Source organism: Podarcis vaucheri, assembly GCF_965113315.1.
Source record: "Podarcis vaucheri genome assembly, chromosome: 14".
Taxonomy (NCBI): domain Eukaryota; kingdom Metazoa; phylum Chordata; class Lepidosauria; order Squamata; family Lacertidae; genus Podarcis; species Podarcis vaucheri.
This window is the reverse complement of record NC_138752.1, coordinates 43,177,427-43,201,944: the sequence shown is the minus strand read 5'-3', so window position 1 is coordinate 43,201,944 and position 24,518 is coordinate 43,177,427. Positions and strand designations below refer to the sequence as shown.

The window sequence follows — 24,518 nt, the reverse complement described above, 5'->3', positions numbered from 1 at the left end:
TGTATAATGAGATAAGAATCCAATGTCTCTATTCAGACCAGGTCTCTCCATGGTTTTAAGTTTGGTAATGAGTTGCAATTCAGCAACTTCTCTTTCCAGTCTATTTCTGAAATTCTTTTGTAATAAGACAGCTACAGGTTTACCACACCTATCAGCCAATCTCCCATTCCCACCACCCTTCTGAGTAATACCCCTCCCCACCCTCTCACTATATATAAGGGTCTGGTGACTTCTGTTTCAGCGTATCTGAAGAAGTGTGCATGCACACAAAAGCTCATACCAATAACAAACTTAGTTGGTCTTTAAGGTGTTACTGGAAGGAATTTTTTAATTTTCTTTTTATATTGCTGGAGGCAATTGCTGGGTCCTTTTTTCTGATTGAACTAGTCCCCCTTTCCCTCAATACAGAGGGATGACTTCTTGGATATACAAGGCCAGGTAGGCAGGCTCTTTTCTTAACTCCTCTCTGGACTCCTGCTCTCCTCATATTGTCCCTTAAAATGGCAGGGCCTTTGATACATACATCTGTTACATATCTTTCCCATCTGTCCTCCAATGAGCTCAAGGTGGTGTCATATACATTTCTTATTTCACTGCATGTCCCTGTTCTCGTAGGTGCATTATATATTGAGGCAGCTTGCTTATTTATCTCCTCTCCCCATCCACATTGGATGCAAAGTCCCAAGGATGCCACCTTCACCTTTTTACAGCAGCTTTCCTCAGCCTGATGCCCACTAGATGAGGCTCCCAACCAGTGCCGGATTTATATATAAGCTAAGGGACGTGGGTGGCACTGTGGGCTAAACCACAGAGCCTAGGGCTTGCCAATCAGAAGGTTGGCGGTTTGAATCCCCGTGACAGGGTGAGCTCCTGTTGCTCGGCCCCTGCTCCTGCCAACCTAGCAGTTCGAAAGCACGTCAAAGTGCAAGTAGATCAATAGGTAACGCTCCGGTGGGAAGGTAAACGGCATTTCCGTGTGCTGCTCTGGTTTACCAGAAGTGGCTTAGTTATGCTGGCCACATGACCCGGAAGCTGTATGCCGGCTCCCTCGGCCAATAAAGCGAGATGAGCGCCACAACCCCAGAGTCAGCCATGACTGGACCTAATGGTCAGGGGCCCCTTTACCTTTACTTTAAACAAGCTATAGTTTAGGGCCCCACTCTCTTTTGCGACCCCCAAAAAAATTAAAGGAAAAAAACCTGAATGTACATTTCCCAAATATAAGAGAAAAAACAAATAAAATACAATCAACAGTGTTTTGTGTTGTGTAGGCTCCTATGATGTAAGTCATGGACCCCGCCTGCTAGCCTGCTCCCTAAAATATCGCTGGTTTGCTCATTTCTATATATAGGGTGCCTACATTCTGCATGGACTGGTTGCATGACAACATGTTCAAATGGCTTTAGATACCTATTAGGTCCATAAAGTACCATGTAGCATATATTCAACACGAAAAACAGTGACAATTTGTTGTCGACAAAGGACAGCTGGACATATAAAGGGCCCCATTACCTCCAGTAGCTTAGGGCCTCATCAAACCTAAATCTGGCCCTGCCCCTAACCCTCTTTCAGCCCCAGATCAGTGGTACAGCAACTGCTTTGCATGCAGAAACCCCCCAGATCCAGTCTCTGGCATCTCCAGGTAGGGTTAGGAATGTCCCCCCTCTGAAATTCTGGAGAGCCAAGCTGGTCATTGGATAAGTGGACCCGATGGTCTGTATAAGGTAGTGTCAATAGGTGAAGTGTTGCAGCTGAGAAGGCCTTTAAAGATGCAAGCCTAAACATGTCTACTTAGATCCAGCTGATTTCAAGAAGGCATACCCCCAAGTGCATACAGCCTGAGATGATGGCCAGATGGGAGGATTTTGCCCTGTGTGGCTTTGCCCATCATAATTCTTTGAGGTTGGTATGTGTGTTGAAACTGCAATGGATATTCCCCACGCCCATCCCTTTGCTGTGCAACTCGTAAAAACCTTCGTTGCCCTCTCATCTGGACCCTAATTATTTATTTCCATCATTTATATCCTGCAGCTTCTTCAACATAGATATTTGTTTGTTGTTGTTCCCAAGCTGGTCTACAGGGGGGGAAAGTACCATTGAAAATAAACGATTTAATAGGATAACAAGGTTTATTACCTGTTGGAACCCTTTTAGTACACAGAGTGAGTAGCATTTAAACTAGTGAATCTTGGTTAGAGAGTAGATTTTGTTCATTGCAGTCACACACATACACATAAATGCCTGCACGTAAAAAGTAAAATAAAGTTGTTTATTGTAGGAAATAAATAACTTGGACAGAAAAGGTGTCTAGTTTTAGAGGTTGGGTGGCCATTTGTCTTGGCTGTTTTAGTTGAGATTCCTACATTGCAGGGGGTTGACTTGACGACCCCTAGACTTCCTTCCAACTCTACAATTCCTTGAACTAGACAAGAACAAGGCAACCATGCTTACTTCCTTGTTCTCTCAGGGAGGGGGAGAGACAGGGGGGGGAGGAGGAGGAGGAAAACAGGGTGCTACCTGAGAATATCATTCTAATATCAAAGAGAGAGGGATTAAAAGTACAGGGATAGTCTGGGACCGTGGTCCCCAACTTTTGTTTGTTTTAACCCCATGCAAAACCCCTCTTCTGCAAGCTGGGTCGCACCCAAATGCCCGGCATAATATAACAGAAAGCCTACAAAAAAAAAACCTAATGCAGCAAATTAAAAACAAACCTAAAGCAGCAACAACCAATTTAAGCAGATGGTAAAATCAAACGGCTCTGAGTTTCGGAACGCTTACATTAGCAGTTCTTCAAAGCCTGGGAAAACAGGAATGTTTTTTGCCTGGCGCCTAAATGATAGTAATGAGGTCTCTAGGCAGACTCCCTCAGGAAGGGCAGGATGAAGGCGCTGAACCCTCCTCTTCTCCCTTTTTTTCTCATCACACATGAAAAGGGATCTAGGGATCCTCCAGTTGGACCAGGAGGGCCATGCTCTACCTCTACTGGCTTCTGAATTCCAGCTTCTGGGAATTGCAAATAGGGAGAGAACGATATGGCACTCAGATTCCGCCTGCTGGCTTCCTAGGGGTTGGACATTGTGGAAACAGACTGCTGGATGGGATGGGACTTGACATAATCCAGCAGAGTTCTTCTATTTTCATGTTCCTCATAAGGCCTATTGCTAGTGAAGGCTGCAATCTGAATACCACTTATCTCTGGGAGCGTTGAATCTGGTAGGACTTACTTGTGAGTACTCACGGGTAGGACTGTAACCAGTTCAGTCTGAAAGCTCAGAACTGGATGAAAGACACCTTTAAGAAATAAATAAAAATCATTATCCTGTTATAAGAATTTTAAGTTTGTGTGTGTGTGTGTGTGTGTGTGTGTGTGTTCGTTCATAACTGTATATATAAACCACATGTCTGAAACCCCACAGATTAGATCCTGAACAAATTGACCTCAAATATTTCTCTGCAAGGTCAAGGTGGGAAACATCCCCATTGTCTCTTTCCTCACAAATCCTGTCTTAAGGGCACATTCAAGATATGAACAGGGTGTGACCTGTGATCTAGATTCAGGAATTAAGTAGTTATAATAACAAAAGAGTGGCCAAGACCCAGATAATGCAATCAGGTAACTTGCCAGACAGGAGATAAACAACGCACTCAGATTTCTGTTGTAGACCGCCTTTTCTGTGATATAGGAATGATGTATCTGGGTGGTGGTCTTGGGCTCCACCCCTTCTGTGATGTATGTATGATGTTTCTGGGGGTGGTCTTGGACTCCAGGGTGGACAATTTAAAATGTCCATACAGTATAAGGGCTTGCATGCATGGCTCTGGGTCCTCCTCTTCTCTCCTGTGTGTGGGGTAGCACCCTGTTGTAACAGTTTAATAAAGATCAGGCTTACTAGCTGCTTTGCTTCTCAATATTCTCTGGTTGGTCTCTGTTATTTTCTCCTACTAATACATAACCTACAAAAGGACTCTATATGGGCTCTTGGGTACCCCATAAGGGAAAAGGAGCAGGTTTTTTTTTACTTATGTCATCCCAAAAGTGCACCACTGAAGAATTAGCTCAGAGTCAATTTTGGCAGGGATATCAAATCAACTTCTCCCCTGGTGGAGAACTCTTTCTTCAAGGCATCCTTACCAAGGCATCCTTCCTAATGCAAAAAGTGGGGGTGTCAGCATGGTCAAGGGGAACTCCAATATTTTCCACATCATCATCATCAACAACAAAACCCTTTAGGGGTATGCGTGTCTACATATAGGCACCAAACCTGGGTATTATGGAACCTGAGTTCTTCCAGGTGGAGAAGCTGTGATTTAAGATGAGGCCTCAGCAACCATGAGGAACTTTTGTATACTTGGTCATTTTAGTAAAAGGATCAACCTGGGTGGTGTTGGGTGAGTTATTCATTGTGAGACAAGTCAGGAGTTGCACATGTTGTTTTTATATTGCAAAAACCAATGGATGATTCTGGAGATTGATTGTATATATATTTCTTTTCAAAGCAATCTCATGTTAAGGGCATATATTCAGGGGTGGCTTGTATTTGGACCAATATGGGAAAGGTGTGTGTGTGAGAGAGAGAGAGAGAGAGAGAGATAGAGAGAGAGAGGGGGGGACAGACAGACAGACAGACAGACAGACAGACAGACAGACAGACACCCTGAGACCAACAGCTCAATGAAGGCTAATCAAGCTTAGTGGCTACAAAATGCTGACTGGCTGTTCTAGGAAGGGATTGGAATAGAATGCAATGGAGTAGCCTGGAAATGGACCACAGGTAGCTGGCTGGCCAGCATCCTGAACAGTAACATATTTTTTTTACAAGTCCACTTGTATTCCTTATATTCAGTCAAATATCTTTTAACATTGGGGGGCTCCAGCTTCTATAGATCATAGCGATCACATCTTCTTTTAGCAAGTTTTCTATCACAGTTCTGGGGTATGTGTGTGTGTGTTTCCAATATATTGTATAGAAAATGTGCTGGTTTAGTTATGCGAGAGAATTCCTGTCACACTTTTCCATCTAGAGCACCTGCAATTCAGCTTACTTTTTAAAGGTTATGACATTGTTGCTTCTAAGCTTTGAAATGCTGTCATTCGGGGAACTGTTTGATTTTCTCAGCAGTTGAGAAAGGGCTTACGACTGTGCCAAGAGGGGCTGAAACAAGATAACGTTATAAGTTATTTACCTGCACTTTTAAATCCAAACACAGAGTTGATGTGTGTGTATTTGTGTGTTAACTGACAGTATGCAAGGTGCTTTTTATCATTAAACTTAATTCCCTGTTTTTATTTTTTTAAAAAAATATTTATTCTTTATTCCTGTACTTGGGCTGCCACCACACACCGGGGAGTAAGTCCCACTGAGTTCAATGGAATTGACTTCTTAGAAGACGTTCATTGCTTTGTGTTGCCTATGGATTTTCAAAATTTGAAACCCTGTAAATAAAGGCAACAATTTACTGGCGATTGCTCCTGCCTGAACCTAATAGGAATAAACAGGAGCTGCTGCAATGAATGGAGAAATTCCCTTTCGACTGTACATCTATTTGAAATACCCATCTCACTCTCGCTCTGCCTTGTAGTAAGAACAAACAATAAAGTAGCACAATTGCCTTCCAAAACCTCCTGACCAGACAGCCTGTCTCCCTGCATACGTGTATCGGTAATCTTGGCACCTGAGAACACAAAAACGGTGGGGCTAAAAAGCAAACTGCATTTTTCAGTCAGTAGTGGACCTTCCTGCTAAATGTAAAGCATACACCACTATTGAAAATGTTTCTCCCAAGAGCTAGGATGCCACGAGTAATTTAGCAACAAAATACAAGAGGTGTTCTTTTATATAATACCCTATATGCAGCTACCTGCACTGCTATACTTGCAAATGACCGTAAGAGGCATGGCTTGCAAGTCCCTTTCAGGTTTGCATAAAGCTACACATCTGGTATTATTTAGCGCATATCTATATAACACGCACGTACATTATATTCGTCCGTGTTGCTCCCTCTTTTCCTGCCCTGCTCAACCCACCTCCTTTTCCATTAGAGCCTATTCCCACTCACAGGGAACCCCTACATTCACCGAGATTTAGGGTGCGGAGAAAAGATTTGTAAGTTCCTACAGAACTTTAATGCAAATCTATCTCCGAATGGGGGACTGATACGGAAGGGGGGGGCATGTCTTCTTCACCTTCTTCTTCGCTACAATATATCCATTTATTTCCAATTGTCAATGTCAAAAGGGGCTAAATTCTATAAAATTCATAGAAAATCAACGTGCCAATTTGCTCAATTTCTCTAGGACCCCATGACACCTCCCCTGTCCTCCATAATCCCTCAAGCAAGGTGTCAAGACCCTAATCCGGTCAAATCGCTCTGCCAAGCCCTTCCTCCGGGTGATGCCAGGTGACAGACTATGCATACATGGACCATTGTCTTCTCAGGATGTGCTTATCTGCGCATCTCTGCATATTCCACCCTCCCTCCTCCATATCTCCAGCTCTCTGCATATTCCCCCCTCCCTCCTCCATATCTCCAGCTCTCTGCATATTCCCCCCTCCCTCCTCCATATGTTAATCCGGTGTAACCCAACCTCTTCCTAATGTATTCGTGATGTAATCTGTGTAACCCAACCTCTTAATGTATTCGTGATGTAACTGGGATGTATTTTGCACTGTATTCTGGGATATGGAGGGAAATTTCAAAAGTTCATGTCACCCCTTTCTCGGGGTTCAATCTCGCCTTGAACCTGTTGCGCAATAAACTTGGATCTTCTGCAGTTTGCTCCTGCTTCCGGCTGAGCTCATTTTCTTCCGCATGGACCCGCGGACCTAGTCCGACGAGCTGGGTGGCAGAGTAGCCCTGCACCCAGATTTTAGCCGTAACACCCCCAAATGTTAATGTTAGTTTTCTCTTGAAATGTAGGTGTTTTTTTCCTAGACAGTTTACAGTATTTTACTCTCTTTTTGTAACACTTTTAACCTTTTGTTGTTTGTAATTGAAAATGAGAATAATGGCTTATTAAAGGATCTGAAATTGGGTTGCTTATTCAGATCCAGGGGCAGAGCAGAGGCATCCATTTACTGCACAGAACAATTCTGTCTCCACTGAACAAGTGCTTTCTTGCTCTGGTTTTGTCATGCAAACCTGATCTGAAAGCACAAGACACAAAATGTTTTCTGGAACCCAAAACCTCCCCCAAAATACACCAGAAATCTCATGAAAGTACTAAAACACCTCCAAAACATTGCTGTTTGTTTGTTTTGAGAGTGGACGAAAGTTAAGCAGACATTTATCGTAATTATTATTGATCTGCCCAGCACCCTCAATGCGCACTGTGCTTTGCACCATACAAGAGGCTAGGTCCCTGCCCTGCTGAGCTTACAATTTAAAATTGGAGATGTGAGGGAAATGGCAGCAGGAGCTAAACAGAGGAAGACCAATGAATTTGCTCTGGTCATTAGCTGCAAGTTCTGCTGCCAAGATGCTACTTGCTACCAAGTGTTTTACACTTTCCGTGTTACTCTTTCGTTGTCTTGATGGCATATTTAGTCAGTTTCAAAATTTGCCCATAAGCTGCCTTGGAGAGCCTTTGGCAAGGCGGAAGCGGGGTGGGAGCTTTCCCAGGGAATAAAATGAAATGTCGAAACCGCACATTCCAGATCCTCTCCCCCTCCTGAAAGCTAACAAAGCTAAACACACATATAAAGTGGGAAAAGGGATGTGAGAGCTGCACTGTAGAATATTAACTCCTCTTGCAAACAGGAGAATCAGCATCAAAGGTCACAAAGAAAAACCATTTGCAAGTATGGATTGCTTAATGGGGATTTCCCCCCTCTATCCCTGAGAGTTTTGAGTTATCTTCATGTCCTAAATGGCAGCTTGAGAACTCTGCAGTCTTCAGCTATTGCTTCATACTGCAGTGGCGTAGCATGGGGGGTGCAGGGGGGGCCAGCCGCACTGGGCGCAACATCTGGGGGTTAGGGTTAGAGGGCGCAAATCCACGGGTTAGGGGGCGCAAATCCATGGGTTAGGGGGCGCAAATTACTTGCCTTGCCCCGGGTGCTGACAACCCACGCTACGCCACTGTCATACTGTTATGGAAAAATCTAGGTGTGAGGCTGCTCAGTCACCCAACTCGTCGGGCAGAGCCTGTGGGTCCCTGAAGAATAAAGGAAGGAGTCCAGCCACCAACCGGAGCAAATAGCTGTAGACCAAAGTTTATTGCGCAACAGGTTCAAAGAGGAATTTTGAATCCCGAGGATGGGGTGACAAGGACTTTTAAAACTTTCCCACCATATCCCAGAATACAGTTTGTACAGCATCATTGATACATCATCGACACATCACTGAAATGTTGCAAAAAGGGGAGGAGTAGACAGGGGTTGGGATGCAGGTGGTGCTGTGGGTTAAACCACAGAGCCTAGGACTTGCCAATCAGAAGGTTGGCGGTTTGATCAGAAGGTTGGCGGTTTGAATCCCCGTGATGGGGTGAGCTTCCGTTGCTTGGTCCCTGCTGCTGCCAACCTAGCAGTTCAAAGGCACATCCAAGTGCAAGTAGATAAATAGGTACCGCTCCGGCAGGAAGGTAAACGGCGTTTCCGTGCGCTGCTCTGGTTTGCCAGAAGCTGCTCCCTCGGCCAATAAAGCGAGATGAGCGCCGCAACCCCAGAGTCAGTCACGACTGGACCTAATAGTCAGGGGTCCCTTTACCTTTTTAGACAGGGGTTACACTAGTTTAACCTTGGCAAACATGTCAGGGCAAGACCCAGGTAGAAGATTAGCATAGGCAAACAGCTCTGAAGTCCCACCACCCAAAGTACAATAGAACTCCCTTTGCATGTCTGGACCCCTTGGCAAGTCTGGTGATGGGATTAGGCTTTCCTTGGCCAACAATCAGCTCAGCAATTGTCACCTCTGGGCACTTCCTGGAGTCCCTATTTTTCAAGGGCAAAACAGTGTTGGAATGGAGGAAACTGGCAAAGGAGTTGATTTTATATGATTGTTAAAGCTAGGTGACTTCCCTGAGCTGCCAAGTCGAAAGGATACATTGAAGCATAATATTTGTAACATTTAACAACTTTAAAGATGTGCCCCCCCCCATAATTTCCATACCAATACTGAAAAGGCGTTTTTGGATTTCCTCTGTGGATGCCACACTTGCCAACATGAGCAGGTGATTCTTAACCCAGCCGCACCCCCCTTCCCAATGTACTGACACAGCCCTGTTGCATTGTGGTATGTTATACCTGCTCTGGCAGACAACCAAGATGGGTGGTTTTTGTAACTTCACATCCCGCTTTTTAAAAAAGTCTTCCTTCCTCGGGATCAATTCATATTGGAATGAAATAGGTCAGACATGTCCAAAGTCCGTTTTGGGGGCCTAATCCAGCCCCTGTGGCTGTTTATTTCCTGGGGTAAAATCCTAAAAAAAGAAAAAAGCAAAAAAGCTCAACAACTTCAATCCTAAAAAAAGCTCAACAACGTTGGTTGGCCCTCACGCATGTTCACTTCATCAAATCTGGCCCTCTTTGAAAAAGGTTAGGACACCCCTGAGATAGGTACATCAGTTTTTTTGGGGGGGGCATGTCATGAGGGGTGGAGAGAGAACATCTCCTGAAGACCAAACCATTCTTCTTGGGATGGGGTGTGTGATAGGAATTTTGAAGTCTTAGATATATGTTAAATGTTCATAAGTGTACCAACCAAGCACGTACATAGATCAGCACAGGAAGACCAACCTGGAACCATTTTGATTCCCAAACTGTCCCAAACTGACCAAATGTTTTCTCTGCAAGGTCAAAGGAAAATGGAAAGGCCTCCCCATTGTCTTTTCCTTCACAAATCCTGTCTTAAGGGTATGTCTGTGTTTGAATAGGGTGTGAGCCTGTGACATGGCCCACAAACTAAGTATTTATCATTACAAAAAGACTGGTCAGGCTCCCCAGGCAATCCAATCAAGTAACCTGCCAGACAGGAGATAAACAAGGACAGGAGAAAAACAACATTCAAATTTCTGTTTTAGACCACCTTTTCTGTGATGTAGGTATGATGTATCTGGGGGTGGTCTTGATCTACAGGGTGGCAATTTCAAAAGTCCATATAAGTCCTTGCACGGCATTGTTCTGGGTTCCTCCTCTCTCCTACGGGTGAGGGGAGCACCCTGTTGCAACAGATCAATAAAGATCAGGCTTACTAGCTGCTTTGCTTTTCTGGTTGGCCTCTATTATTTTCTCCTACCAATAGGGAACCTATGCAAGGACTCTATATGGGCTCTTGGATACCTCATAAGGGAAAAAGGGCAGATTTTTGTTTACAATAGGTGGAGGTTTCTAAGTTCTTTCACATTTATTTGGGGGTCGACTTAGAGGTTGCCAGCGTGACACCCATGGGCCCAGTGGTGCCCTTGAAGTCTTCCCCTGGTGCCAGCTAAGACTTGCAGCTCCCTCCCCCTACACTCTGCTCCTCTGGTCATGAAGTGGTGAGGGAGATACAGTGGTACCTCTGGTTAAGAACTTAATTCGTTCTGGAGGTCCATTCTTAACCTGAAACTGTTCTTAACCTGAAGCACCACTTTAGCTAATGGGGCCTCCTGCTGCCGCTGTGCCAGCGCTGTGCGATTTCTGTTCTCATCCTGAAGCAAAGTTCTTAACCCAAGGTACTATTTCTGGGTTAGCGGAGTCTGTAACCTGAAGCGTCTGTAACCCAAGGTACCACTGTACCCCCTTTCCCCCTCTCCCTTGAAAAACTAGAGCATGGCATCTGTTGATTGTTGTTTTATTAGAGAAGGTGACTCAGGAAAGCAAGGCCTAGAGTTTGCTTATGTAGGCCTGGCAAATATTAATGTTTAGGGCCATTTTTGACAGTGTTTTCATTTTGCTTTCTGAGGTGCTATAGGATTATGCACTTTATGTAGACAGTTAACTGTCAACTGTCTTTGAAGACAGTTTTGAAACTTCACGTGGTCCAAATTGAAAACACACAAAGAGGGTTGTTAGCAAAGTCTCTTTAAATAATGCAGATGGAGTCCAAGCCTTTAATGATGAAACTATTTAGTGCATAGTTTAGTGTGTAATTTTAGGAGAAATAAGCAGAGAGCTTTTGCACACTGGCAATTTAACTTCAGGACTTGTACACAGCAGGGAGACATGAAACCAAATACACAGAGGAAAAGCTCCCTCAGAACTATGCAGCCAATCAGAGTATCTGCTATCTCAGCAAACATCATGCCACTCTGTCTGGCTGCTAAGCAACACTGCCACTCATCCCCCTCTTGGCTAGTTGACTATAACACTAACAGAATCAGCACATAAGTTACACATTGAATGATCTCTGCCATTGCACTTCCAACGCAAGCAAGCCAGAACACTCATCTGCAGTACAACAGAGTTTAAGAATTGCTGCCCTGACCTATTGCTTTTCTTGGCACCTCCCCAGGCTTGGAATCCGTCCCATTTGCTCCCCTCCCCAATTTCTCCTCTCCCTCACTGACATGTTGCAAAGTGCATTGCTGGCATTTTAAGGAAACCTAATCTTCTCCCGTCTCTTGTTCTATTTTATTTTGGTAGGCAAAATGAAGGCAATGAAGACGAAGAGTTTCTACCCACTGGAGAAACGTCAATTGATTCCTATCCAAACTGGCTCAAATTCCACATTGGCATTAATCGATATGAACTGTATTCCAGACACAACCCGGCAGTCGGAGCCTTGCTTCAGGACCTGGCCTCCCAGAAAATAACAAGTGTCGGTAGGTTGATGAAAACGCAGTTCCTAACAGCAGACTGTGCAAATCATTTGTTCCTTCTTTTTGTTTCTGCTTGTGGATGAGGGATATTTTACTTGGGTTTATACTGGTTGCTCCTAAAAGATGGTTCCAATAAGGTTTGCTTTCTGCTTTGGGAGGCTGTAAAGAGAAGCCACTGCTAGCTATGAATTGGCTTTACAGCAAACCTGCTACTGGCTCCAAATTGGATTTAAAGCGAATCTGCTCCTGGCTCTGTATTGGCTTTACAGCGAACTTGCTGCTAGCTCTGAATTGGCTTTAAAGCAAAGTTTCTGCCAGCTCTGTATTGGCTTTAGAAGCAATTCCTAAGAACAACCCTTAGAGGCGTCTAGTGGCAAAATGCAGCCATAGTGTTGAGCTGAGAGGCAGAAACTTTATGGGGCCTCTTTGGTGGTGGTGACACGTGAGAAAATCTAGAACTTCTCAGGGATAGGGGCTTTGATGGACAAAGAGCATTGGCTTTTTCCATTCTTCTTTCAAATGTAGTTTGCTACCAATGCTCATGCCTGGCCCACAATGCCCACCTTGGAATAACCCTATTTAGTATTATTCTAAAGGAGGGCATGCTGGAGGGAATGGCTGCTGTTGATAGTATCTGAACTACATTAAATAGAGTAGAATCCCACTGCCTATCCAGTGTCCCAGTCACACCCTAATAGTCCTCAAGATTTTCTCCCTTCCCCCATTTTTTTTGAGAAAAATCTATATATTTGTTTGCATATAGGTTCCTTTTATATACTACCTGTTTCTGTTAGTGAAGGTGCTTTTCATTTGATAACAATGACGTGCAATCTAAGAGACGTGCTACTAAAGGAAAAACGGATGAGGAGGGTAGAGAAGAAATAAGGCCAGGTGCTAACTCTTTTGTTGCTTTTACGTAATGAAGTTACATGTTGCCCTGGCTGGAATGGCCAGCGGTTATTGGTTTGTTGTTCCTGTTTTTATTAAGTATTATGCGTTTTTTATCTTGTATTTTTATGTTGTGAACCGCTCCTGAGATGAAGAGCGGCATACAAATTTTAAAAATAATTAAGTCCAGAAGGGAAGATCCAGGTAGTGGGTCGCTTGCAGCTGAGCCAATGGAAGGGGCTTTGATTCTTTTGCCTCTTTCTCAGACATGGGTGGATGGAATGATAGAGCTGATGCAGGCAGCTCTGGCAAAGGAGGAGACCCCTGAGCGGACAGATGGGGTCTCACCATCTTGCACCTTTCTCAGATGCATTTGTGCTGGTTTATGCCAAGTTAGACACGTTTGACTCATGTGGTTAATATGTTTCATTGATCCGTCTTGCCACCTAACTTTGATCTGTTATGCCTCCCCACTTTTACATGTTTGAAGAATGTACTCCCTGACTAGTCTGTTTAACCCAGTTCACATCCGCACTGGACATTTAATGCGCTCTTATACCACTTCAACTCTGAACAACGGTATCCCCTGAAGCATCCTGGGAACTGTAGTTTGTTAAGAGATTTGCTAGGAGACCTGTATTTCCCTCGCAGAGAAATACAATTATGAGGAAGAGGAGTTGATTGTTAAACCACTCTGGAGTTTGTAGCTGTTTGAGGGGAACAGTCTCTTGACCACTCTCGGCACTCTTAAACTACAGTTCCCAGGATGTGGGGGTGGGGGAGGAGCAGGAGCCATGACTGCTACAGTGATGCAATAGTGCTTTAAATGCACAGTGTGCATGTGTTGCCACAGATGGGAGCTGTGAAGTTCGGCACTAGCGGGCTCTGTGGAGAAGCAAACCTGTCTCTTGGCATCTTTGCCAGTCCTGTACAGTTTTGGCAGATGCGGCAGCTCGCAGCCTTCCCAGACCAGCTGAACCTACCAACATTTAATAATAATAATAATAATACTTTTTTATTTATACCGCGCCCATCTGGCTGGGTTTCCCCAGCCACTCTGGGCGGCTCCAAACAGAATATTAAAAACATGATAAAGCATCAAACATAAAAAATTTCCCTGAACAGGGGCTGCCTTCAGATGTCTTCTAAAAGTCAGATAGTTGCTTCTCTCCTTTACATCTGATGGGAGGGCGTTCCACAGGGCAGGTGCCACCACCGAGAAGGCCCTCTGCCTGGTTCTCAGTAACCTCACTCCTCGCAGTGAGGGAACTGCCAGAAGGCCCTTGGCACTGGACCTCAGGGCTGAACGATGGGGGTGGAGACGCTCCTTCAGGTATACTGGGCCAAGGACTCAAAGGACCCATGCCCTCTATACTGGGTCACCATTCTTGCTTCTGTCTCAGGGTGCCACCCAGGCAATGAGGAGGGACAAAGGGTTCAAACATGTACATGTCCTTTGGAGAAAAATCCAGTAAAGGTGGTTTCCTGGTGGGAATAAATGCGAAGGGAGCACTAGGGCCACATTTCTTCGTAGGCCACATTCTCGTGGGCCACATACTGTTCAGGGCAGGACCAACGGCAAACGTGGGTGGAGCAACAGAGATGATTCTTTCCTTGGTACAGTGGGGTACAAGAATCAGAGGTTCATATATACAAACACATCTCTTTCTCCATCCTCCATTCTGGCAAGCAAGAGCCATTGCCACAGTTCAAGGACATACTCCAGCCAGGCAAAAACCACAAGGAATGTGTGAAGTATGGCCTTGATCCTGCAAGGACTTACGGTCTGGTTTGATGAAGAAGAGTTTGGATTTGATATCCCGCCTCTCACTCCCTTTAAGGAGTCTCAAAGCGGCTAACATTCTCCTTTCCCTTCCTCCCCCACAACAAACAGTCTGTGAGGTGAGTGGGGCTGAGAGACCTCAGAGAAGTGTGACTGGCCCAAGGTCACCCAGCAGCTGCATGTGGAGGAGAGGGGACGCGAACCCGGTCCCCCAGATTACGAGACTACCGCTCTTAACCACTACACCACACTGGCTCTCCACAGAGCCAGTAGCAGCCCAGGAGGACTCCACAGAGTTGCAGGCCAGGGCCAGGGAATTTATTTCTCACAGGTCTTTAGTTTTCTGGTTTGATCCAGCACTGCAAAGATGGATAGATCCCCCATGAACCTACCTGGGTTGGTTCTCACAGTTTAATATCATGACGTAACAAGGTGTCATTGGCTTAACACCTAGGAGCACTGGTGTACAGATTACAGAATGTAGCACCAATTATCAGTTGACAACCAAGAGATTAGCACATATAACAGGTGGAAGTGTTTTCCGCAGGAATTCTGACGTGTGATTCAACTTTGAAACGTCTCCACATTTTTGGCACTGTTAAGGAACTGCCTAGTACATTATATTTGCACAAGCCTTTGAATATTCTAGTTAGGATTAGTCAGTGGCAAAACCCTGAACGCAACTTCTCAGCAGCAAACAACACTGAATTCACGGGTGCTTACTTCCAGGTTGAGAGGGTAGGGTGGTAACCTGAAATGCAATCTTAATAACTTAACTGTGGTTGCTGCTGCTGTTTTAATTTATTAATCACTTGCAGCATAAGCAGTCTTGGAAAGGGAGCAGCCAAATTAAAAACAATAAAATGAAGCATAGCATAGAACGGGGAGAAAAGAGTGAATCATAATACAATAATAAAAATACTCCGTTCATACAGCACACCCTGTAAAATAGCTAGAAACATCGGCAGCAAAATCAGAATCAGTGTGGTGTAGTGGTTAGAGCACATACCAGGACATAGGAGACCAGGTTTTGCATTCCTATTCAGCTGCAAAGCTCCCAGGTGACCTTGAGATGGTCACTAATTCTCAGCCTAACCTACCTCACAGGGTTGTTGTGAGGACAAAATGGGGAGCAGAAGAACCATGTATATGCCATGTTCAGCTCCATGTAGGATAGAAAAGGTGCAACACGCATAAATCTGCTCAGAAGCATGTTTCGCTGAGATCAGTGTCACCTACCGTATTTTGTGCCCCATAGGACGCTCCGGCCCATAGGACGCACCTAGTTTTTTTGGGGGGAAATAAAGAAAAAAAATTATTTCCCCCCCAGGTGTGGGGCTGGAAGAACCAGGTCGGGGAACAGCGGGAAGGCGCGCTCTGCCTCCCCGCTGTCCCCCGAGCTTGTGGAGCTGGCTATGGGGAGAAGTGCGCTGATCCCGGGACTGCAGGCAGCTCTGCGCGGCCATCGGGAGTGGGACGGGACTTCGCGCCCGGCTCCCAGTGGCCGCGCAGAGCTGCGCTGATCCCGGGACTGCAGGCAGCTCTGCGCGGCCATCGGGAGTGGGGCGGGACTTCGCGCCCGGCTCCCGGTGGCCACGCAGAGCTGCGCTGATCCCGGGACTGCAGGCAGCTCTGCGCGGCCATTGGGAGTGGGGCGGGACTTCGCGCCCGGCTCCCGGTGGCCACGCAGAGCTGCGCTGATCCCGGGACTGCAGGCAGCTCTGCGCAACCCTCGGAGCTGGTCTCCCGAGGGTTGCGCAGAGCTTCCTGAAAGCTGGAGAGCCAGAGGGGTCGGTGCACACTGACCCCTCTCGCTCTCCAGGCTTCAGCGAAAGCCTGCATTCGCCCCATAAGACGCACCCACATTTCCCCTTCATTTTTGGAGGGGGAAAAGTGCGTCCTATAAGGCGAAAAATACGGTACTTGCAAGTAAGCTTGAATAGGATGGCAGTCTTAGGTGTTGAATAAGCTCTTAAAATAGAAATTTAGGAACTTATGCCCTTCCAGATTCTCCTGGACTACCAGTCCCATTACCCTTGAATCATATTAGAAACTCAGATATAAAAGCTAGGCACCTTAAAACCTAGGTTGCGATCATCACAACAGAACGTCTGTTTGCCAGGGGGTTGGACTAGATGACCCCCGGGATCCCTTCCAGTGCTACAATTCTACGATTCTGTGGTCTCAACTACATTGCTTGACTGTAGTTTGCTCTTAAAACAATTCTCGCCCCCCAGTATGCAAGAAGGAGAAACACATATGGCGGCAAAGGAGATGGTATTTACTACGGACCAAGGCAGAGGTCTTTAAAATGTGGTTATGAACCTGGCACCTGGAAATCTCTACGTAGTCGGATTGGACCCACACCAGGAGCAAAACACACCTGGCGCTTGGGGAATTTCAAACACTGCCCTTGAACTGTTGGCTGTGCTGGATGGAGCTGATGGGAGTTGTAGTTCAGCAGCACCAGGGAGGCCAGAGGTTCCTCACACATGCTTTGCTCATTTTTTTGTGGAGGATCCTGATGTTGCCAGGGAATCTTTGCAATCCTTTGTCTTCTGGGGGCTGGTAGGAGGTGAACACCTGGAGACCACAGGTGCCTCTCTGTCCCATCTTGAACCAAGTTTGACACACCTGGAGACCACAGGTGCCTCTCTGCCCCATCTTGAACCAAGTTTGACATTGCTGAGGCATCTGATCCAGGATCAGGACCTTCCCTTGTGGGGAAGTAAAGCTGAATGTGCAGCAGTAGACTACAGAAGGATGAAGGGGATTAGGCAAGCCTCGTTGCCATGGTGACAGGGGGAAAAAAGAACTCCACATAACACTCAAGCAGACAATGTGACCTTTTGGGAGTGGATAAAATGGAAGCCAGTAGGCCAAAATAAGTCAGGTGTGCCCCACTTACCTCCTCATTAAACACAAAACCAAACAAAAGAATGGGAGACACAGCTGAACTAGGTCAGACAACTTGCTTTGAGAGCTTCAGCTACTTGGTTCTTTGCTGGCTCCATTCAGACTTAATGTTGCTCAGTCCTTTTTTCTGTTAAAATGCATACTCCGGGGTGCCTAGTGTCCTCCAGTTGTTGCTGGATTACAACTCCCATCATGCCTGACCATTTGCTCTATTGGCTGGGGCTGCTGGGAGCTGGAGTCAAACAAGGCCTCAGAAGGCTCTCTGGTTCCCCACTCACTCTCACTTTATTGAGATGATTTATTTATTTATATACTAGTGGGGACTTACAGGCGTTGCCTGTGAATTTGTAGAAACACCTCTCCCCCTCCCATTAATTTGGTTGATTTTTTAAAATGGATTTTAAAAAATTTGTGAGTTTGGATCCATCACACCAAAGGTCAGGTGAAGGCACGCCTAAGTCGTGTTTTGGTCTGCCATCTTAATTCAAAATGGCACCCGGCGTCCAAATGGCAATGAAAACTGCCATATTGGGAACCCTCCTGTTGAGTTTGGATGTGCAGCGCTTTGAGCTCCTTAAAGGAAAAGGTGGTAGATAAATGCAATTAATAAATTAATAAATCTTCACAGTCACAAAGACTAGAACCTTGGTTTAAGTTTTGAGCTCAGCAGGAGGCTGAATTCTAGGCCTATTGCTATCAAATGCAAGCACCTCTTTTCAGTGCTCCGGAGCAGAATTGTGATTCTGGTCTTTATTACCACCCTCACATGCTGTAGCGTTAGTTTCAAGATCTTTTATCTTGCGTAGCTCCTGGGCAGTGTATGTTTCTTTGAAGAGTTTCTGTTTGAGGCACCTGAGTGTGTTTCACTTTTCATATGTGAAATTGTGTGTGTGTCAGCAACCCACAAAGCATCTTTCAAAATACGTTTGAACAAAGGCAGGGGTGGAAAATCCCATACAACTGTGTTTCTGTCTCACTGCTTTTGAGATACAGAATATTGGTGGCTGACTTAGGCAGGCAAGAGTTTGGTGGGGTCATATTTCGCCAGCTACTTTCAGAAGCAAGGCCTTCTGAAATTAATAATGGGACAGAATGTTTGGGAGCATGTCAGATGGACAGTATAATCTAGTGGTGTCAAAATTAACAGAGCACCTCTAAGGATTCCAGTGGTACCTCGGGTTACATACGCTTCAGTTTACATACGCTTCAGGTTACAGACTCTGCTACCCAGAAATAGTACCTCGGGTTAAGAACTTTGCTTCAGGATGAGAACAGAAATCGTGCTCCAGTGGCATGGCAGCAGCAGCATTAGCTAAAGTGGTGCTTCAGGTTAAGAACAGTTTCAGGTTAAGAACGAACCTCTGGAACGAATTATAACCCGAGGTACCACTGTATTCAGATTTGCAAAATGCTGGTCATTTTAGTATGGGAGAGATGAGAGGAACCTGTGACTTTCTAGATTATTATTGCAGTCCCTCCAACTGTCCCTATTTCCCAGGGAGAGTCCTGGATACAGAAGCTGTCCTGGTTTCTGATTTGATCCTAGAATGTCCCACTTTTTCTTTGTTGCTGTTGTTTAGTCGTTTAGTTGTGTCCGACTCTTCGTGACCCCATGGACCAAAGCATGCCAGGCACTCCTGTCTTCCACTGCCTCCCGCAGTTTGGTCAAACTCATGCTGGTAGCTTCGAAAACACTGTCCAACCATCTTGTCCTCTGTCGTCCCCTTCTCCTTGTGCCCTCCATCTTTCCCAACATCAGGGCCTTTTCCAGGGAGTCTTCTCTTCTCATGAGGTGGCCAAAGTATTGGAGCCTCAGCTTCACGATCTGTCCTTCCAGTCAGCACTCAGGGCTGATTTCCTTCAGAATGGATAGGTTTGATCTTCTTGCAGTCCACGGGACTCTCAAGAGTCTCTTCCAGCACCATAATTCAAAAGCATCAATTATTCGGCGATCAGCCCTCTTTATGGTCCAGTTCTTTTAGCACGTCCCTATTCTCATCTGAGAAATGTAGGAGGGTATGGAGTTATGTGACCCCTGAGCCAAGGAGATAAGTAACTATACAACCTTTAGAAGACACCTGAAGTCAGCCCTGTATAGGGAGCTTTTAAATGTTTAATGTTTTATTATGTTGTGTGTGTGTGTGTGTATGTGTGTGTGTGTGTGTGTGTATGTATATATATATATATATATATATATATATATATATATATATATATATATTGGAAGCTGCTCAAAGTGGCTGGGGCAACCCAGTTGGATGGGCGAGGTACTAAACATATATATTATGATGATTATTATTATGGAATAGGATGTCCCTATTTTCATCAGAGAAATGTTGGAGGGTATGAAGGTGGACACACACCCCCCCCCAGCTTTCACCTGGGTGTCTACCTCTTCTCCCAGTCTCCCACCCTGAGAGACTGGATTTGCACAAAATGTTGATCATTTTGGACTGCACTTTTTCAGGAAAGAAGTTGGATCGCAAAGCAGTTTCAGGTACGGCCGCAATTGGCCTCCTTAACAATTTTCAGGGGTGAAAATTATGTATTTATTCATAGATATGGATTCCCTCTAGCAGAAGAGGAAGAACCTTTGGCCCTCCAGATGTTGCTGAACTGCTCCCCGGCCACTAGCCATTTTGCTGGGACTGATGGGAGTTGTAGTTCAACAACATCTGGAGGGCCAAAGGTTCCCCATACCCAGTGTTCAGGACTGGATTGGATTGCCAGCCAGCAATGTACCACCTATCTATTCAAATTCAGTTACGCAGGGCTTTTAAAGCTGAGGAAAGGGGGGTGTTTGTACTTATGAGAGAAAGTTGCCATAGCAGTGCAAGGTAATGTTTTACTAAATGAAATATTTACACTTAACACTGCTACATATGGTGTAATTTTCAAGCAATTAAAGAGTGCCATGAAAACAAAAGCCAAAAAGACGACCAGATGCTACTGCAGAACGCAAGTCGTGACCGGCTGGGAGGGATAGCCTGTCATTTTCGGTTTCTCTGCATTTCTCAGCTTCCCAGTCTTCTCTTCAGTCCTCCACGTATCAATCAGTTTGCAATTTATTCATTTTTTAAAATAAAAAAAACCCTCATGAAAATGCCTTTGCTTTTTAGTGAAAGCCCATTTTTGCAAGCTATTTCCCCTGATATAATGCACTCTATGTATAGCTTTCACTAACATATTCGTTATCTTATCTATTTATCTAGTTTTCAAAGTTATACAGAAATACCTATTTTAATGCACACTTTCCCCTAATGTACTGTATGCATTTAACTGGAGAATGGCATTGTAAAATTGGGAGAAGTGTGAATTTGCAGGGATAGAATCATAGAATCATAGAATCATAGAGTTGGAAGAGACCACAAGGGCCATCAAGTCCAACCCCCTGCCAAGCAGGAAACACCATCAGAGCACTCCTGACATATGGTTGTCAAGCCTCTGCTTAAAGACCTCCAAAGTAGGAGACTCCACCACACTCCTTGGCAGCAAATTCCACTGTCGAACAGCTCTTACTGTCAGGAAGTTCTTCCTAATGTTTAGGTGGAATCTTCTTTCTTGTAGTTTGGATCCATTGCTCCGTGTCCGCTTCTCCGGAGCAGCAGAAAACAACCTTTCTCCCTCCTCTATGTGACATCCTTTTATATATTTGAACATGGCTATCATATCACCCCTTAACCTCCTCTTCTCCAGGCTAAACATGCCCAGCTCCCTTAGCTGTTCCTCATAAGGCATCGTTTCCAGGCCTTTGACCATTTTGGTTGCCCTCCTCTGGACACGTTCCAGTTTGTCAGTGTCCTTCTTGAATTGTGGTGCCCAGAACTGGACACAGTACTCCAGGTGTGGTCTGACCAGAGCAGAATACAGTGGCACTATTACTTCCCTTGATCTAGATGCTATACTCCTATTGATGCAGCCCAGAATTGCATTGGCTTTTTTAGCTGCCGCGTCACACTGTTGGCTCATGTCAAGTTTGTGGTCAACCAAGACTCCTAGATCCTTTTCACATGTATTGCTCTCAAGCCAGGTGTCCCCCATCTTGTATTTGTGCCTCTCATTTTTTTTGCCCAAGTGCAATACTTTACATTTCTCCCTGTTAAAATTCATCTTGTTTATTTTTGCCCAGTTCTCTAATCTGTCAAGGTCGTTTTGAAGTGTGATCCTGTCCTCTGGGGTGTTAGCCACCCCTCCCAGTTTGGTGTCATCTGCAAATTTGATCAGGATGCCCTTGAGTCCATCATCCAAGTCGTTGATAAAGATGTTGAATAAGACCGGGCCCAAGACAGAACCCTGTGGCACCCCACTAGTCACTCTTTTCCAGGATGAAGAGGAACCATTGATGAGCACCCTTTGGGTTCGGTCAGCCAGCCAGTTACAAATCCACTGAGTGGTAGCATAGTCAAGACCGCATTTTACCAGCTTCTTTACAAGAATATCATGGGGCACCTTGTCAAATGCCTTGCTGAAATCAAGGTAGGCTACATCCACTGCGTTCCCTTCATCCACCAGGCTTGTAATTCTGTCAAAAAACGAGATCAGGTTAGTCTGACATGACTTATTTTTCAGAAATCCATGCTGACTATTGGTGATCACAGCATTCCTTTCTAGGTGCTCACAGACTGTTTGCTTAATGATCTGCTCCAGAATCTTCCCTTGTATTGATGTCAGACTGGGATAGCTGTGTTTTGGCTTGCATATTGTTCCAAAAAGTGCAAATTAGAGAAGTTTGCATTATAAGTCTAACTGAACCATATTTATCCTCCATCCCTACAGGGTGGTTGCTAATCATGAGATATTGGTGCTTTAAAATGACTGTGATAATCTGAAGGTGGTCAGGCGAAAGTTAACCTGGTTGAGCTGCAGTGACTTCCCCTGCCCCCTGGAGAACCCTGAGAATTGTAGTTTTCTGAAGTTATTTGATAATTCCATTCACAGAACTACAATACCAAAGAGTCCTGCAATGGGGAAGGGCCCCCATGACAGTAAAACTGGTTGAACTATATGGAATACCCCAGACATACACTACTTTGATTTGTGTGGGGCAAGGATGGTGCACATGTGAGCCACACAGATGCTGTTGAACTAGAACTCCCACCATCCCTATTTGCCATGGGCTCGCCAATCAGAAGGTCAGCGGCTCAAATCCCCATGACAGAGTGAGCTCCTGTTGCTCTGTCCCAGCTCCTGCCAACCTAGCAGTTCGAAAGCATACCAGTGCAAGTAGATAAATAGGTACCACTCCGGTGGGAAGGTAAACAGCATTTCCATGCTCTCTGGTTTCCGTCATGGTGTTCTGTTGTGCCAGAAGCTGTTCAGTCATGCTGGCCACATGGCCTGGAAAGCTGCCTGTGGACAAATGCTGGCTCCCTCGGCCTGAAAGCAAGATGAGCAACCCCATAGTTGCCTTTGACTGGACTTAACCATCTACGGCTGCTTTGCCTTTACCTTAATGGAATCCAACAGTGCCACAAGGTCCTAATCCTTGGGCCAGAGAAACTTGGACCAGGCTCAGATGTCTGCTCATCCTTCCAATCCACTAAGCTGACCTGAAAAAAGACCTGAAGTCTGCTTTTTTTCAGCCAGAACTCAAAAAAACTCAGTTCCAGCACCTCTCTGGGGAGCGCCATCACCATTATAAGAGAACTACGGGGGCATTCATGTTGAGTTCCTGCACCATCAGCCCCCTTCAGCATGGGAGACACCAAATGGGAATTGCAGTGCAACAACTCTGGAGGGCCACAAATTCCCCTTTCCTTTTCTATGGAGCTCCAGACAATGCACATTGTTTCTCTACCTCCTCCATTTTCTCTGGTCCTAGGCATTAGGACCTTGTGGCAACCAGCACTGCTGGATTCCATCAGCCTGAGCCAACAATGATCAATAAGTAGGAATGGTGGGAGTTCTAGTTCAACAACATCTACGTGGCTCACAAGTGCCCCAGGCCCAAATGTCTGCTGAGCCTTCACCATTATATTAGGAAATGTTGCTTTGCAAAAAGAGGAAGTATATATTAGGCAAAATTGCACACAGATAGGTGTATATTTGGAGAAATTGGCAGTCAAACGCTGCTGATTTTTCATGTGGACTTTTTTAAAAAAAGTAATCACAAACTAATGTGCAGAACCAAATTTAAGGTTGGAGAAATGAGAAACTGCAGTTGAGAGTTTGGACCATTCATGTTTCTTTTTTTATGTTATCTCCCCTCCCCCATTCATTCCATGCTATGCTCTTAAAGGATAATTAGATCCTTAATATTATTTTGAACTGAACACTGGCAGTATATTTTCTGGGAAAGGTGAGCATTCTGAGCTCATAGGCTCAGAAACATAATTATCTGAATCAAGACTCAAAAATGACCATAATTAGCCATTTCTTTGTGCAATTTGAAATTTACATCTGCAATAATGCCACCTGCATGAGCCAAAGAGTTGTTTAATTAGAAACGCGGCATGGTGTAGAATGGTTAGATGCAACTTGCTAATAACATTGGGCCTTTTCCTTCCCCAAGTTAAAATTAACGGGAGGCTTGAGCTTGATTTCTTAGGGAAGAAGGTAGGCCTCAAGGTGGTTTGTTTTATTTCCCTGCCCGAAGAAACGAGTGCCTAACTCGAGTCAGTTCATTTCTGAAATCTACAATGCGTCTTGCTTGGGTGGGCGAAGTAATTAAAGAGGTGCATGCAGTTATGGAAGCAATTAGCGAGTGGGACCGATAAGTAATCTGGGCACTGGTGAAATGAAAATGAGTTCAGAGTTCAGCCCAGAGAAAGTTGTATTCAGTGGCGTAGCGTGTGCAGGGGGGGCCGGCCGCACTGGGCGCAACATCTGGGGGTTAGGGGGTGCAAATCCACAGGTTAGGGGCACAAATTACTTGCCTTGCCCCAGGTGCTGACAACCCACGCTACACCACTGGTTGTATTCAGTTAAATATTTGGCTGTGTGTGAGATCCTATGTGTATTTACCCAGAGGTCAGCCCCACTGACTTAGAGATGCATCTTGAGGGTCAAAGTTCATGTTCTGACTATGAATAAGTCAGAAAGGGGCCCATCTTGTCTAGCGCCCTGGCCAGTCCAATTGCTGCAGGAATACCACAGGCAGGGCACAAAGGCAACAGTCTTCCTGCTCTGTTACTCATAAGAGCCTAAGAAAAGTCTTCTTGGATCAGGACAATGGCTTACCTAATGCCAACA

General features: G+C 45.2%; 1 protein-coding gene across 2 annotated transcripts in view; it reads left to right on the top strand.

Moving 5' to 3' along the window:
• Nucleotides 1-24,518, top strand: part of FAM20C (FAM20C golgi associated secretory pathway kinase) — a 101,015-nt gene that overhangs the window by 7,179 nt on the left and 69,318 nt on the right. For both annotated transcript variants that reach the window (XM_082199749.1, XM_082199750.1), the window contains exon 2: nucleotides 11,565-11,743. In XM_082199749.1, the coding sequence (XP_082055875.1) occupies nucleotides 11,565-11,743 (179 nt within the window). The remainder of the gene's footprint in view (nucleotides 1-11,564; nucleotides 11,744-24,518) is intronic.